The sequence below is a fragment of the Oncorhynchus mykiss genome, chromosome 19 (assembly GCF_057628025.1).
Source record: "Oncorhynchus mykiss isolate SJ-2025 chromosome 19, ASM5762802v1, whole genome shotgun sequence".
In the NCBI taxonomy this organism is placed as follows: domain Eukaryota; kingdom Metazoa; phylum Chordata; class Actinopteri; order Salmoniformes; family Salmonidae; genus Oncorhynchus; species Oncorhynchus mykiss.
The window spans coordinates 59,989,729-60,007,676 of NC_143040.1; the positions used below are offsets into that span (position 1 = coordinate 59,989,729).

The 17,948-nt window shown below is 42.5% G+C and overlaps 1 protein-coding gene across 1 annotated transcript in view; it reads right to left on the reverse strand.

The window, feature by feature from the left end:
• LOC110498381 (usherin) overlaps window positions 1-17,948 on the reverse strand; it is a 432,088-nt gene that overhangs the window by 384,903 nt on the left and 29,237 nt on the right. The window contains exon 4 of the mRNA XM_036955034.2: window positions 5,973-6,108. Coding sequence (XP_036810929.2) covers window positions 5,973-6,108 — 136 coding nt within the window. The remainder of the gene's footprint in view (window positions 1-5,972; window positions 6,109-17,948) is intronic.

Consider the following 17,948-nt stretch of genomic DNA (forward strand, 5'->3'; position numbering starts at 1 on the left):
GGTCTGATGAAACAAAAATAGAACTGTTTGGCCATAAGTTGAAGAACAGAATCCCAACTGTGAAGCACGGGGGTGGCAGCATCATGTTGTGGGGGTGCTTTGATGCAGGCAGGACTGGTGCACTTCACAAAATAGATGGCATCATGAGGTAGGAAAATTCTGTAGATATATTGAAGCAATATCTCAAGACATCAGTCTTTAATTTAATTTAAAGCTTGGTCGCAAATGGGTCTTCCAAATTGACAATGACACCAAGCATACTTCCAAAGTTGTGGCAAAATGGCTTAAGGACTACAAAGTCAAGGTATTGGAGTGGCCATCACAAAGCTCTGACCTCAATCCTATAGAAAATTTGTGGGCAGGACTGAAAAAGCATGTGCGAGCAAGGAGGCCTCTACAAACCTGACTCGGTTACACCAGCTCTCTCAAGAGGAATGGGACAAAATTCCCCCAACTTATTGTGGGAAGCTTGTGGAAGGCTACCTGAAACATTTCACGCAAGTTAAACAATTTAAAGGCAATGCTGCCAAATACTAATTGAGTGTATGTAAACTTCTGCCCCACTGGGAATGTGATGACTATTATTCTGACATTTCACATTCTTAAAATAAAGTGGTGATCCTAACTGACCTAAGACAGGGAAAGTTTTCATGGATTAAATGTCGGGAATTGTGAAAAACTAAGTTTAAATATATTTGGCTAAGATGTAAATTTCCAACTTCAACTGTATGTTGAAGAGGGTGGGGCTTAAGCTGCATCCCTGTCTCACCCACCGGCTCTGTGGAAAGAAATGTGTGTTTTTTGACCATTTTAACCACACACTTGTTGTTTGTGTACATGGATATAATAATGTTGTATCTTTTTCTCCCGTCACCACTTTTTGAAATCAACAAAGTATGAGAAGACTTTGTCTTTGTTTTGGTTTGTTTGTTTGTGAATTAGGGTGTGCAGGGTGAATACATGGTCTGTTGTACGGTAATTTGGTAAAAGCCAATTTGACATTTTCTCAGTACATTGTTTTCACTGAGGAACTGTACAAGTCTGTTGTTAATGATAATGCAGAGGATTTTCCCAAGGTTGCTGTTGACGCATATCCCACGGTAGTTATTGGGGTCAAATTTACGTCCAGTTTTATGGATTAAGGTGATTATTCCTTGTTCCAAATATTGGGGAAGATGCCAAAGCTAAGGATGATGTTAAAGAGTAAGTATAGCCAATTGGAATTTGTGGTCTGTATGTTTTATCATTTCATTGAGGATACCATCAACAAAACAGGCCTTTTTGGGTTGAAGAGTTTGTATTTTCTCCTGTAGTTCATTCAACGTAATTGGAGAATCCAGTGTGTTCTGGTTGTCTTTAATATTTGCTTCTAAGATGTGTATTTGATCATGTACATGTTTCTGCTGTTTGATCTTTGTTATAGAGCCAAAATGACTGGAGAAGTGTTTTACGCATACATCTCCATTTTGGATAGATAACTCTTCGTGTTGTTGTTTGTTTAGTGTTTTACAATTATCCCAGATGTGGTTTGAGTCTATGGATTCTTCAACTACACTGAGCTGATTTCTGACGTGCTCTTCCTTCATTATCTGTAGTGTATTTCTGTATTGTTTTAGTGATTCACCAAAGCGAAGGCGTAGACTCAGGTTTTCTGGGTTTCTATGACTTTGATTGGAAAGTTTTCTCAATTTCTTTCTAAGGTTTCTGCATTCTTCATCAAACCATTTGTCCTTGTTGTTCATTTTCTTCAGTTTTCTGTTTGAATTTGTTTGATTTGATATGGAAGCTGAGAGGTCAAATATACTGTTGAGGTTTTCTACTGTCTTCATTAAATATGGGGATTCTAGTGGGGGGATATAGTGGGGGGATGTAGCACACAGGAGGACATTATCCTCTGTTGAGATAATTTCCTTTTGAATTCCTAGCCAAATGTAAAATGTTCCTGTTTTGATTAATTTAATAGAGTGAGTTAGGTCTGCTCTATACCAAATCAGCATACCTCCTGAGTCCCTTCCCTGTTTCACACCTGGTAGTTTGGTGGACGGGACTACCAGCTCTCCGTAACCTAGAGGGCAACCAGTGGGTCCATCTCTATACCTCTCCTCCATCTCCATCTCCTCTCTGTCTCTCTCTCCCCCTATCTATTCTCGCTCTCTCTTTCTGTGCCATAATTTCTGAGAAGACAGAATGACATGTGTACTTAGGCTCTGTCCATACTTTCAGACTCTAGAACAACTCTGTTTCATCAGCTACTGTATGTTTCAACTGAAGCCTTGGCTACTAACAGAAACACTGAACACACAAGGACCTTATGTGCTGTAAAGTGGGTTCCCTTATAAAACATATCTCATTATCCGTGGTGTACTGTAGTCTGTTGGCAGTGGGAGGAGAGCTGTACATCTGAGAGGGTCAACATCAGGACGTGAATCCAAACACATGGAGGGAATTTGAGCGAGACTAAGACCACAGGAGATAGACTTTCCCTGCCTTTTCCCTGTCCAGCTAAGCGTCTTGTCTTCCTCTGCCGCACAAATTGTCTTTCCCTGCCAAGCTAACTTCTCTATTGTTCCACACCTGTCACAACTAGAGCTAACATCTCCTAGCATCAGAAGGCCTGTCATCTTTATCTGTGTGTGTATGGGTGTCTGAGGAGGGACTGTGTGTGTGTGTGTGTGTGTGTGTGTGTGTGTGTGTGTGTGTGTGTGTGTGTGTGTGTGTGTGTGTGTGTGTGTGTGTGTGTGTGTGTGTGTGTGTGTGTGTGTGTGTGTGTGTGTGTGTGTCTGTGTGTGTGTGTGTGTCTGTGTGTGTGTCTGTGTCTGTGTCTGTGTCTGTGTCTGTGTCTGTGTGTAGAGATGAGATGTAAACAGGATAGAGGATGGAGAAGAGCAGCTCTAAAGGTCCAGGGTTTTGGATGCGGGCTTCTTAAGCGTGTGGAAACAGCATTAGGCCTACTGAAACACAGAGCAGTGTTGCTTTGATGATGGCGGGATGCCTTTTTCTCTCTCTCTCCTCTTCTCTTCTCTTTGTCTCTTTTGCCTTCTCTTACTCCTTTTCCAGATCCTTTGTCATTTTTTCTTTTATTTTCTAATTTCTACACTCCCACCATTTCTGAGTGATCGTAACGCCCCAATCCCTGTCATGGCAAGCGAACCAGAGCTGAAGGAGTTAAATGTTTAATTACATTCAGAATAGGGAGAACAGCTAAGAAGAGAGAGGAATACAGGGCCCATATTCACAAAGCGTCTCACAGTAGGAATGCTGATTTAGGATCAGGTTTGCCTTTTAGATAATAAAGGATGGACTAGGGGGACTTGATCCTAGATCAGCACTTCTCTCCTACTCTGAGACGCTCTATAAATGTGAGCCTTGATGTATATTGTATTCTTACTCTGTACATATCCATCTAATGAGAAGATTCCCACTGTGATAATTGAAAGGGTTGTCCACGACGAGGATCCATCCTAGCATCTACCTTTGGTCTTAAATTATTCCATGTGGGGCTGTAGACCAAAATATCTTGGTCGACCAAAAGTCGTCTGTTCTTTCGAGCAATCGATTGGTGTAAATTTTAAAATGTGAATTTTTCCATATATAGACACACCCGAGATCTAGTTGTTGTAGCACTTGAGAGGCACAGCTGAGCATACATTTAAACAATTAACAAATCATTTGCTTTTTTATTTTACTGGACTGATGGTGCCTGCATCTGTCATGATGCTTTCAGCACAACTGGGAACTCGGGGGAAAAAACGAGGTCAAATCATGATGTCAGTCATCTCCAGGCCGAAAAGTCAGAGCTCTAGAAAGATGCCAGAGTTTCCGAGTTGGGAGTTGGATGAACGTGCAAAGGGATTTTTGCCAGTCGGATCTCGTTTTTATTGTAGATCACAGTGGCCTTGAACGCACTGAAGTCGGAAGTCTGAGATTTCCGAGTTCACAGTTTTTTTTGAACACATCATTTAGTCACAACGGAGGGAGGGAGAGAGCAGCAGAGGGTCTGCCTCTCATGGTCCCTGCTCTCTCCTTCTTTTCCTCCAGTGAGACTCACAAGAGAGAGGGGACACCGTTTTCCACCTGACGGCAAAACTCGAGTCGCAACGCATCTGTCTCATGTACAAATTCATGCTATTCCTATGACCAGAGATATTAAAATAGACGAGCTGCTAATAATAATAAAACGCAGGGCTATCCATACACTTTCCAACTCATTCATTGCAACTGAAGTGCAAGTGGAAGTAGGGAGAAGCATGTTTTATGTTTTGTAATAGTGTTGAATAAAAACAGTGTTGACAGTGCTCAAACAGCAGCAGCTCTTCCCTGTATTATTTGACAGACTGGCTCTGGTCACGGTTTTTTAAATGATGAAATCTCATGTAGGCTCCTATCAAACTTTGCTGTGGCCAGGGTCGTGGAAGCTGTAGTGTGATTTGAGTGATTTGAGCTATCCGATTGGCCAGCGCAGTGGGCAAACTCAATTTAGCCACAGATCTCCCAGGTAGGCAGGGTTTGGCCTTTCAAACAGATGAAATGGTTCAAAATGGAACCCTTTGCCTGCCTGGTGTGCAGGGCTTCTGAATCAAGTGCACCTACTGCCAACAGTACAACCCGTAAAAAGGAATGCAAGCCTTTATCATTGGCTTTTCTACAGAAATGTTTGATGATCGACTAGGAATGCCTTGAAGATCGACCAGTCGATCAGTCGGTGACCAGCGCACTAAAGATTTCATTCTCTGTTGTCGATAATTTTCAGTGTGTTTCTATTGACCCTGATGGAGGCTGTAAAGGAAATACCTGACACAACTGATCATATTCAGTGTGTTTCTATTGACCCTGATGGAGGCTGTAAAGGAAATACCTGACACAACTGATCATATTCAGTGTGTTTCTATTGACCCTGATGGAGGCTGTAAAGGATATACCTGACACAACTGATCATTTTCAGTGTGTTTCTATTGACCCTGATGGAGGCTGTAAAGGAAATACCTGACACAACTGATCATTTTCAGTGTGTTTCTATTGACCCTGATGGAGGCTGTAAAGGAAATACCTGACACAACTGATCATTTTCAGTGTGTTTCTATTGACCCTGATGGAGGCTGTAAAGGAAATACCTGACACAACTGATCATTTTCAGTGTGTTTCTATTGACCCTGATGGAGGCTGTAAAGGAAATACCTGACACAACTGATCATTTTCAGTGTGTTTCTATTGACCCTGATGGAGGCTGTAAAGGAAATACCTGACACAACTGATCATTTTCAGTGTGTTTCTATTGACCCTGATGGAGGCTGTAAAGGAAATACCTGACACAACTGATCATATTCAGTGTGTTTCTATTGACCCTGATGGAGGCTGTAAAGGAAATACCTGACACAACTGATCATTTTCAGTGTGTTTCTATTGACCCTGATGGAGGCTGTAAAGGAAATACCTGACACAACTGATCATTTGCAGTGTGTTTCTATTGACCCTGATGGAGGCTGTAAAGGAAATACCTGACACAACTGATCATTTTCAGTGTGTTTCTATTGACCCTGATGGAGGCTGTAAAGGAAATACCTGACACAACTGATCATTTTCAGTGTGTTTCTATTGACCCTGATGGAGGCTGTAAAGGAAATACCTGACACAACTGATCATTTTCAGTGTGTTTCTATTGACCCTGATGGAGGCTGTAAAGGAAATACCTGACACAACTGATCATATTCAGTGTGTTTCTATTGACCCTGATGGAGGCTGTAAAGGAAATACCTGACACAATTGATCATATTCACTTCAAAACACTTTCTTGTGTGATTCTTAGCTCATAACCCCTCTGGGGGTGTCTATCTATGCCCTAGATTGCATGGATCTACCTTAATATTGCCATTTGTTCCTACAACCATGTATTTCCATGGTATTTCCCTAGGCAGGTGTACATACCATGTACTATAAGTAATGTATCTATGCATCATGTGTTATCTTGTTGTTACCGTTAGAGCTCAGTCCGACTCTCATGGTACTGTCCATTCTGATGTCAGAGATGGGTGAGGTCAGAGGTCGAGTGTCAAAGGGCGTGCCGTCCTCCTCCAGTCCATCCAGGAAGAGACTGACGCTTTTGCCATGCACCTGTGGACCAATTAGAATGCACAATTATTCTGTGGATCAAACATAACTCCATGTTACTTTGTCCTTGACACTGTACATTACTTTATTCTGTGCTTGACACTGTACATTACTTTATTCTGTCCTTGACACTGTACATTACTTTATTCTGTCATTGACACTGTACATTACTTTATTCTGTGCTTGACACTGTACATTACTTTATTCTGTCCTTGACACTGTACATGACTTTATTCTGTCCTTGACACTGTACATTACTTTATTCTGTGCTTGACACTGTACATTACTTTATTCTGTCCTTGACACTGTACATTACTTTATTCTGTCCTTGACACTGTACATTACTTTATTCTGTGCTTGACACTGTACATTACTTTATTCTGTCCTTGACACTGTACATTACTTTATTCTGTCCTTGACACATTTTAATTCAGTTTTATACAGTGAAGCGTTAAAAAGTTAACATTTCAATGACAAAGTTTGAACCATCTCCTGGTCCTTGTCCTGATACAAGCTTTATAAGGAGTATCTAACAGTGTGGGGATCCTGTCCCTGAAGGAGAGTAAGATGTATAGCCCAGCAGCCTTCAGGATTCAGTCTGAGTGAATTATACACAGTGATAATCTTCCAGTTTATTTTCCTACCAGAAACCCCCTCATTCTAAAACCTCAGCCACAAATTAGCTTCCTGTTGACCAAAACCACTCTTCACCCCAGCCATGAATATTAAAACACAAACACAGTCAAAGCAACTGCTTCCATTCAGATCAAAACTCCAGAGAAATATGTTCATAGACCTTAGAAAACTTCAACGTCCCCCTCTCTTCTCTCTTTCTCCCCTCTCTTCTCTCTTTCTCCCCTCTCTCTCAAAATGTTTGTCTATCCCCCTCTCCCACTCTTGCTGTGTCTGGCTAGCATGCTCTGTGGTAGCACAGATAAAACCACTCTCTCTTTTCTAACACATTCCCCCTCTCTCTCAAGTGTTTTCTATCCGCCTCTTCTCTCCTCGCTTCTTTAGAGGAGTTGAAAAAGGTGCAGGGGAAATAAGTCTGGCCCAAAACGTCTTTGTGGATGAAGGCAAGGCGGCACTCGGCTCGACTCAACGACTGTCTGTCTGGAAGATACTTAAGACTTGCACTTTCATGACGGCTGATTGAAGACTGCGGAGACGGCGAGAGAGAGAGAGACGTAAAGACGGAGAAAGAGAAGGACGTAGAGAGAAGGCCGCTCTTGGAATCTGTAACCAGCCAATGGCATGCGTGGAGATCTGAAGAGTTGTCATGGTGATGTAAATGAATTGGGAAGAGCTTCATCCTGCTTAGCGCCACGCGCCCCTTTGAAACCCCAAACTCCTTTGTTCGTTTTAGAAAATGTTTTTTTTTTCTTATTTTTTTTTTAACCTCTTTGCTGCCTTCGTTCTTTTTTCAACTACTGTTGCTTCAAGAGACCCTCGAGTTTCTTCTTTCCCCCACTTCTATTTCTCACCTGTCCCATTGACAGCAGGTGCTATAGAGAGCGGCCCAGATTAACACCTGTCTATCACCTGCCTCCTACCTGTCTCTCTCTCAGCTGTAGGCCATCTGCCTCTCTCACCTTTCTCTCACTCACGTCATCTCTCACAGCCAGTCCATTGAATGTAGCTGTGCAGTAGAACAGTGTGTTTTACAGGCCCAGATTAACCCAAAGCCTGGCCAGTGGCAGTGGAAAGCTTTTAATGAATCACTGAGTACCGATCACTGGACACTGGCAAATAAACAGCTTTAAAAGCTCTCCACTTTCAGTGTGTGTTTGTGTGTAAGTGTATGTGTGTACATTTTGTGTGTGTGTGTGTATGTATGGGTGTGTGTATGTGTGTGTGTGTGTGGTAGAACGTCCCATTGTCTGACCTGTCCCTCTGACCCGCTGATTTAACAAGGCTGGGTTGGGAGTCAGGTATCTGCTGTGGACTGTGATCTGGGACGGACGGGCTGGCGGGCGGACGGGCGGACAGGCGGGCGGGCGGGCGGGCGGACGGACGGACAGACAGACAGATGTAGGGACAGAGCATAGCGAGAGAGAGAGAGAGAGAGAGAGAGATATCGAGGTAGTAATAAGCTACCTTTATGTCAGTGTGAATGATAAGGCTGTTCCTGTTGTGTGAATCTGTTTTAGAGTCATTTCCCAGTTAGCTCTCTCTGATTTTGTATGGACTACCTTTACAAACATTATTGGCCTTTATAAAGGTTGCAAAATTCCTGTAACTTTCCCAAATTCCCAGGTTTTTCAGAAATCCTGATAGGCGGATTCCGGATTTCCTGCTTAATCCCTCTGTTGTGTCTTTACTATCATTAACTGAAGACTTATAGTTTTTATCAAAGATTCTCTGTAATTAGTATTACGCGATCAACTGATTAATCACGTAACTAGGAAGTAGGGGCACCAGGGAAAAATATTCAGATTACAAAGTTATCATTTCCTAAAATAACTTTTCAGATATTTTATCTGATCAATTAGTCTTTGAATTAATGAATTATTTACTGTACCTCACGTTAGTCTCATTCCGGACGTCGTAAATTGTTGGTTATCTGCACGAACCCAGTAATCACTATGAGTCATCCATACATCAATTGTCTTAAATCATTTATTTATTACTAACTAAGTTATTCACAGACATACATAAACAAACAAGGTTAAATGTGGTTACATGAAATGATAGGAGAATGCGCCCTAGTGGGCTAAACCGGCATGGCGGCTTGTTAGACAAAAGGGGAAGTGGGGGTCGACTAAGAAGTCACTACAGAGTGATAATTATAACAAATTAACCTTTTATAACTAGGAGGTAGTATTTTCATTTTTGGATAAAAAACATTCCCGTTCTAAACGGGATATTTTGTCACGACAAGATGCTCGACTATGCATATACAGTGCCTTGCGAAAGTATTCGGCCCCCTTGAACTTTGCGACCTTTTGCCACATTTCAGGCTTCAAACATAAAGATATAAAACTGTATTTTTTTGTGAAGAATCAACAACAAGTGGGACACAATCATGAAGTGGAACGACATTTATTGGATATTTCAAACTTTTTTAACAAATCAAAAACTGAAAAATTGGGCGTGCAAAATTATTCAGCCCCCTTAAGTTAATACTTTGTAGCGCCACCTTTTGCTGCGATTACAGCTGTAAGTCGCTTGGGGTATGACTCTATCAGTTTTGCACATCGAGAGACTGACATTTTTTCCCATTCCTCCTTGCAAAACAGCTCGAGCTCAGTGAGGTTGGATGGAGAGCATTTGTGAACAGCAGTTTTCAGTTCTTTCTACAGATTCTCGATTGGATTCAGGTCTGGACTTTGACTTGGCCATTCTAACACCTGGATATGTTTATTTTTGAACCATTCCATTGTAGATTTTGCTTTATGTTTTGGATCATTGTCTTGTTGGAAGACAAATCTCCGTCCCAGTCTCAGGTCTTTTGCAGACTCCATCAGGTTTTCTTCCAGAATGGTTCTGTATTTGGCTCCATCCATCTTCCCATCAATTTTAACCATCTTCCCTGTCCCTGCTGAAGAAAAGCAGGCCCAAACCATGATGCTGCCACTACCATGTTTGACAGTGGGGATGGTGTGTTCAGCTGTGTTGCTTTTACGCCAAACATAACGTTTTGCATTGTTGCAAAAAACTTCAATTTTGGTTTCATCTGACCAGAGCACCTTCTTCCACATGTTTGGTGTGTCTCCCAGGTGGCTTGTGGCAAACTTTAAACAACACTTTTTATGGATATCTTTAAGAAATGGCTTTCTTTTTGCCACTCTTCCATAAAGGCCAGATTTGTGCAATATACGACTGATTGTTGTCCTATCGACAGAGTCTCCCACCTCAGCTGTAGATCTCTGCAGTTCATCCAGAGTGATCATGGGCCTCTTGGCTGCATCTCTGATCAGTCTTCTCCGTGTATGAGCTGAAAGTTTAGAGGGACGGCCAGGTCTTGGTAGATTTGCAGTGGTCTGATACTCCTTCCATTTCAATATTATCGCTTGCACAGTGCTCCTTGGGATGTTTAAAGCTTGGGAAATCTTTTTGTATCCAAATCCGGCTTTAAATTTCTTCACAACAGTATCTCGGACCTGCCTGGTGTGTTCCTTGTTCTTCATGATGCTCTCTGCGCTTTTAACGGACCTCTGAGACTATCACAGTGCAGGTGCATTTATACGGAGACTTGATTACACACAGGTGGATTGTATTTATCATCATTAGTCATTTAGGTCAACATTGGATCATTCAGAGATCCTCACTGAACTTCTGGAGAGAGTTTGCTGCACTGAAAGTAAAGGGGCTGAATAATTTTGCTCACCCAATTTTTCAGTTTTTGATTTGTTAAAAAAGTTTGAACTATCCAATAAATGTTGTTCCAGTTCATGATTGTGTCCCACTTGTTGTTGATTCTTCACAAAAAAATACAGTTTTATATCTTTATGTTTGAAGACTGAAATGTGGCAAAAGGTCGCAAAGTTCAAGGGGGCCGAATACTTTTGTAAGGCACTGTAATTGACAGCTTTGGATAGAAAACACTCTAACGTTTCCAAAACTGCAAAGATATTGTCTGTGAGTGCAACAGAACTGATGTTACAGGCGAAACCCAGATAAAAATCCAATCAGGAAGTGCCCCATATTTTGAAAGCGCTGCATGCCAATGACTCCTTATATGGCTGTGAATGGGCTACGAATGAGCTTACGCTTTCTACGTATTCCCCAAGGTGTCTACAGCATTGTGACGTCTTTTTACGCATTTATGTTGAAGAATAGCCTTAAGGGACCACATTGAGCAAGTGGTCACATGATTGCACCCGCAGAAAATCTTGCGTAAAGTACAGAAGTAGCCAGTATTCCAATCGCTTCTAATGAGAAACCAATTGTCCCGGTGGATATATTATCGAATAGATATGTGAAAAGCACCTTGAGGATTGATTCTAAACAACGTGTGCCATGTTTCTGTCGATATTATGGAGCTAATTCGGAAAAAAGTTTGGTGCTTTAGTGACCGCATTTTCCGGTCGATTTCTCAGCCAAATGTGAAGATCAAACGGAGCTATTTCGCCTACAAAAACAATATTTTTGGAAAAAAGGAACATTTGCTATCTAACTGGGAGTCTCCTGAGTGAAAACATCCAAAGTTCTTCAAAGGTAAATGATTTAATTTGATTGCTTTTCTTATTTTCGTGAAAATGTTGCCTGCTGCCAGCAGGACATAATGCTATGCTATGCTATGATAAACTTACACAAATGCTTGTCTAGCGTTGGCTGTAAAGCATATTTTGAAAATTACAGTGTGATTAACAAAAGGCTAAGCTGTGTCTCAATATATTTCAGTTGTGATTTTCAATAGGAACATTTTCTAGGGATATTTATGTCCGCTGCGTTATGCTAATTAGTTTGAGGCGATGATTACGCTCCCGGATCCAGGATCGGTAGTATCAAGAAGTTAAATGCTAATCCTTTACACATGAACGCTCACTCATTCGGGAACAATTGCAATAAATATATACATTTACGCTCAGTGTGTCGTCTTGATCGCTGGTGAAAAGTTTGTGTCTTTCGTAGAATTGTCCGTCTCTCTCCCTCTCTCTCTCGGTCTTGGTTAGAGGGGATCATTCAAAGTGACATTCATTATAGAATGGATGTTTCAGCGGTTGTCGTTCTTCGCATTCAATGATACCGAATTCCTAGCTGCAGACTAGCAATTAGCATCAAAGACTTGTTCTTATTCTGTTGGTATCGATAGTCTAAGAGTTTATCCACGTGGTATGGTTAAAAGGTTCAGCAATGGTCTACAACCTTTGTCCTCCTAATGGAGAAAAACATGGTCTGCAACCTTTAGCCATCTCGTAATTGAGGTAAGCTCGGTCTGCTGATAATTTCTCAAAGTTGGGTTTTATTCGGAATTGCAGAAAAGGGGCTGTCCCAGCAGGCCTGACCCTAACTGGGCTCAGGGGCGGTCCTCTGATTTAGTTCAAATCGAAAGGGAATTGTATTTTTCTTCATTAAACAGTCCAAAGTCATATTACACAATTATACAAACAGTATCATCCTCACTCATTCATCTTATACAACAATTAGATGTAAACCTCATATCTGAGGCTATTATATAAACAGCGTTATGGTAATGTGGCCACACCGTCTCCCATGAGCTTCCCCAAGTTGTGACAAACGGACCAGTTCGTAGCTGGATTATTCACCGATCTTTTATACTTTCTCCGGAACATGAAATTTGTTCGTACCTCAAGTTCTGTTCGGTGGAAGGATTTCCTTTAGTCTCCATGAAAATCTACACTCTCTATACTGTGTGTCCATGAGGAGATCCTCAGGAATTTATGACGTCTCTCTGACCACAGCAACCTAGTTGAAGGAGGAAAGGGGGAGGCAGGGAGAGGGGGATGGACTTGCTATACCCAAAGAGGCCAACGTCATGACACCTCCCTTCGGGGAAAATCACAGAATGTTACTTAATATTTACTTATACGCTGTGTCGTGACGTTGCACTGTTGGGGGAGGTTTATTTTTTATTTATTTCACCTTTATTTAACCAGTTAGGCTAGTTGAGAACAAGTTCTCATTTGCAACTGCGACCTGGCCAAGATAAAGCATAGAAATGACACATACAACAACACAGAGTTACACATGGAATAAACAAAACATAGTCAATAATACAGTAGAACAAAATAAAACAAAAAGTCTATGTACAGTGAGTGAAAATGAGGTAAGATAAGGGAGTTAAGGCAATAAATAGGCCATGGTGGCGAAGTAATTACAATATAGCAATTAAACAGTGGAATGGTAGATGTGCAGAAGATGAATGTGCAAGTAGAGATACTGGGGTGCAAAGGAGCAAGATAAATAAATAAATACTGTATGGGGATGAGGTAGGTAGATAGATGGGCTGTTTACAGATGGGCTATGTACATGTGCAGTGATCTGTGAGCTGCTCTGCCAGCTGGTGCTTCAAGCTAGTGAGGGAGATATGAGTCTCCAGCTTCAGAGATTTTTGCAGTTTGTTCCAGTCATTGGCAGCAGAGAACTGGAAGGAAAGACGACCAAAGGAGGAATTGGCTTTGTGGGTGACCAGTGAGATATACCTGCTGGAGCGCGTGCTACGAGTGGGTGCTGCTATGGTGACCAGTGAGCTGAGATAAGGTGGGGCTTTACCTAGCAGAGACTTGTAGATAACCTGTAGTCAGTGGGTTTGGCGACGAGTATGAAGCGAGGGCCAACCAACGAGAGCGTACAGGTCGCAATGCAATCACCGAAGTCGAGGATCGGTAGGATGGTCAGTTTTACGAAGGTATGTTTGGCAGCATGAGTGAAGGATGCTTTGTTGCGATATAGGAAGCCAATTCTAGATTTAATTTTGGATTGGTGATGCTTAATGTGAGTCTGGAAGGAGAGTTTACAGTCTAACCAGACACCTAGGTATTTGTAGATGTTCGTTCACATATTCTAAGTCAGAGCCTTCCAGAGTAGTGATGCTGGACAGACGAGCAGGTGCGGGCAGTGATCGGTTGAATAGCATAGTTATACTTGCGTTGAAGAGCAGTTGGAAGCCACGGAAGGAGAGTTGTATGGCATTGAAGCTCGTCTGGAGGTTAGTTAACACAGTGTCCAAAGAGGGGCCAGAAGTATACAGAATGGTGCCGTCTGCGTAGAGGTGTACCAGAGAATCACCAGCAGCAAGAGCAACATCATTGATGTATACATAGAAGAGAGCCGAAACCTGTGGCACCCCCATAGCAACTGCCAGAGGTCCGGACAACAGGCCCTCTGATTTGACACACTGAACTCTATCAGAGAAGTAGTTGGTAAACCAGGCAAGGCAATCATTTGAGAAACCAAGGCTGTCGAGTCTGCCAATAAGAATGTGGTGATTGACAGAGTCGAAAGCCTTGGCCAGGTCGATGAATACGGCTGCACAGTAATGTCTCTTATCGATGGCGGTATAGGACCTTGAGCGTGGCTGAGGTGCACCCATGACCAGATCTGAAACCAGATTGCATAGCGGAGAAGATACGGTGGGATTCGAAATGGTCGGTAATCTGTTTGTTAATTTGGCTTTCAAAGACCTTAGAAAGACAAGGTAGGATAGATATAGGTCTGTAGCAGTTTGGGTCTAGAGTGTCACCCCCTTTAAATACCTTTCCCACTTTTTCTCTCCACTCTACAGAAAGGACTCTTGGAAAGCCCTTTGTTAACATAGAGAGAGTATTGTAACATCAACAAGTTGGGGAAAAGAACACTCTTTATGTAATCCAACCAGTTGAAAGTGTCCGTTGGTACTTAAAGAACATGATGTCAGATCAGTAAACGTCTGAGACATTATTACTGATGATAGGATGACAAACTGTATCCTGGAAAGTCTACACATTCTAGTTATCAGATTCACATGCAACTGTTGTGCAATTTAAATGTTGAAATATGAAACTATTTGTGAAAAGATTAAATGTAATTTTATCTTTTAAAATGAATGAATCAGTGGCGACGCCCACATCAATAGGCATTGGTTGGAAAGGATGAACCAACCCCTTTTGTACATTTCTATAAGAGCCACCATGACCCAATTCACGGTGAACTATGCCAACCTCAGCGTGAGCTCTGGTTGCGAATGGTTGAACAACCACAACCTAAGGAAATTAACCTTGTGTTCCCGATGACGTGGGACCGATGTCCATACATTGAGAAGGGGCCGAATTTCAACGTGGAGGTGACGATCGCCACGCTGGATGGATGAATTTGACTACACCAACCAGAAAATAGCATGAGCTTATAGTATGGCAACTTGGTATGAACTCTGAACTCTTATTCACTAAAGACTAAAGTGATACATCCTAGATGTTGAGTTATCAGCAGCAGCTGTAAACGTGCGTGGCCTAGGAAAGGACGGACAATTTCTTCAGAACGACAGGGTACTACAACGTATCCGCCCAGAAATATTCTTCAAAGGACAAGGGAGTTCTCTGCTGGGCAACCCAGCCTTCCATCTTCGACAAATCTATCGAAGCGCAGCTCAGAGTAAATATATGTCTTGCGTTTTCCTTTTACCCAATGGTCGGATTTTTAGAATGCATAAGATTCTGTATTTACGATGGCATAGCTTCATAAGGTCCGATAGAGACCCTTTTGTTCCTCAGTCTTCCCGCGCTTTCATTAAAACGAGCCGTCATATCGGTTTTGTCCGCTAGGGACGTTTCTTTTATGACATAATTAGTCATCAATATATGGTCCATCCTGTGTATATGTAATTCTGTGTGATTATTTAGGTATTTAGTAAATACATAATTAAACCAAATGTTGTATTGCTGATTCAACTTGTTAGCCAGGGTTCATGAAGATAACCAAGAATTATACGACGTTCAGATGAGACTGAAAAAGGTGATGATTAATAATGATCTGCTATTGATATAAAAGATTACCAGGTCTTTAAGAGTTTATTCGGAAGACAATAGCTCTATAAACGTTCTTCCGTGGTACCCCGACTTCCTAGTTAATTACATTCACATGATTAGTTTAGGTAATATTAAGGTAGTAGGTAATATTAAGGTAATCAGGTAATATTATTTACAGAGAATTTATTTCATAAAATAGCATGTGATATCATTTAATCCATAGTAAAGACACGACAGCTGTTTTTAAATGAGATCCCATATGGGCTGATTTGGCAAAAAAATATATTCAGAGGAGTGAATCCGAGCAGGTTTGTATCAGATCTACCCTACATTAGTTTATTAGAATGCTCGACACACAGAGGAAGGGAATTATTCTATATTTACATTGATGTCAGTTAGCAGACAGCCTTATCCAGAGCGTATTACAATAAATGCATTGAGCTGAGGATGTGTAAATACATTACTGTGCAAACAGGCCGGGAACAGACGGAGAGCTTAAGATTTCTATTAGGATGTATGATATTAGTGGGTATTAGGACTGAACATTAGAACAGATGCCCTTTCCTGCTGCCCTGCAGATGACACTAGCTCAATAGAGGAGCCTGTCATAAGCACACACACACACACACCCACACACACACACACACACACACACACACACAGTGGATAGAGAGGCCTCTGACTCTGACACACACACACACACACGCACGCACGCACACACACACAGTGGATAGAGAGGCCTCCAACTCTGACATACACACACGCACAGACGTCGCACGCACAGGATACAGAGGCCTGTGTCTCTGACACCCCAAACAAGCCCCCGCGGCCTTCGCTGACCTAGCTCAGCCCCCTCCTCTACCCTTCCACTCCTCTCCCCCACTGTGACTGACACACCACTCACTGATAACACACTCTCATTCCAGGGCTGGGAGAGCTGTCAGAGGGGAGAGAGACACTCAACAGAGGAAGGAGGGATGGAGGGAGGGAAGAAGGGATGGAGATATCATGAGGAGAGATACTCCTGTGCTGCTGGATGAGGCTACGGACCGACACACACACACACACACACACACACACACACACGCCCGCATTCCTCTCCATGTTTTATTTATGGTTCTGTCTCGTCCTCTCTGTGTGATTGACTCTTATCATTTAAATGAAGCAGAAATGTTTTCCTGTTTATAATTTGTTACATTATCACAGGTTTTAGTATAAAGCAGGGCCAGGGCCAAGAGAGGAGTGAAATATCACTGTCTGAAAAGAGAGGAGGGGGAGGAGGATAAAGAAATCCAGAATATACACAAAGAGAGAGGTATAGAGGAGAGAGGGAAGGAGAGAGGTATAGAGGAGAGAGGGAAGGAGAGAGAGGTATAGAGGAGAGAGGGAAGGAGAGAGAGGTACAGAGGAGAGAGAGGTTTAGAGGAGAGAGGGAAGGAGAGAGAGGTATAGAGGAGAGAGGGAAGGAGAGAGAGGTATAGAGGCGAGAGAGGTATAGAGGAGAGAGAGAAGGAGAGAGAGGTATAGAGGAGAGAGAGGTATAGAGGAGAGAGGGGAGGAGAGAGAGGTATAGAGGAGAGAGGGAAGGAGAGAGAGGTATAGAGGCGAGAGAGGTATAGAGGAGAGAGAGAAGGAGAGAGAGGTATAGAGGAGAGAGGGAAGGAGAGAGAGAGGTATAGAGGAGAGGGGAGGAGAGAGATGGAAGGAGAGAGAGGTATAGAGGAGAGAGGGAAGGAGAGAGAGGTATAGAGGAGAGAGAGGTATAGAGGAGAGAGAGAAGGAGAGAGAGGTATAGAGGAGAGATGGAAGGAGAGAGAGGTATAGAGGAGAGAGAGGAGAGTGAGGTATAGAGGAGAGAGGGAAGGAGAGAGAGGTATAGAGGAGAGAGGGAAGGAGAGAGAGGTATAGAGGAGAGATGGAAGGAGAGAGAGGTATAGAGGAGAGAGGAGAGTGAGATATAGAGGAGAGAGGGAAGGAGAGAGAGGTATAGAGGCGAGAGAGGTATAGAGGAGAGAGAGAAGGAGAGAGAGGTATAGAGGCGAGAGAGGTATAGAGGAGAGAGAGAAGGAGAGAGAGGTATAGAGGAGAAAGGGAAGGAGAGAGAGGTATAGAGGAGAGAGAGAAGGAGAGAGAGGTATAGAGGAGAGAGGGAAGGAGAGAGAGGTATAGAGGAGATGGAAGGAGAGAGAGGTATAGAGGAGAGAGGGAAGGAGAGAGGGGTATAGAGGAGAGAGAGAGATAGAGAAGTGAGGGAAGGAGAGAGAGGTATAGAGGAGAGAGAGAGAGGTATAGAGGAGAGAGGGAAGGAGAGAGAGGTATAGTGGAGTGAGGGAAGGAGAGAGAAGTATAGAGAAGAGAGAGAGAAAGAGGTATAGAGGAGAGAGGGAAGGAGAGAGAGGTTTGGGAATATAGAGGAGAGAGAGAGATAGAGAG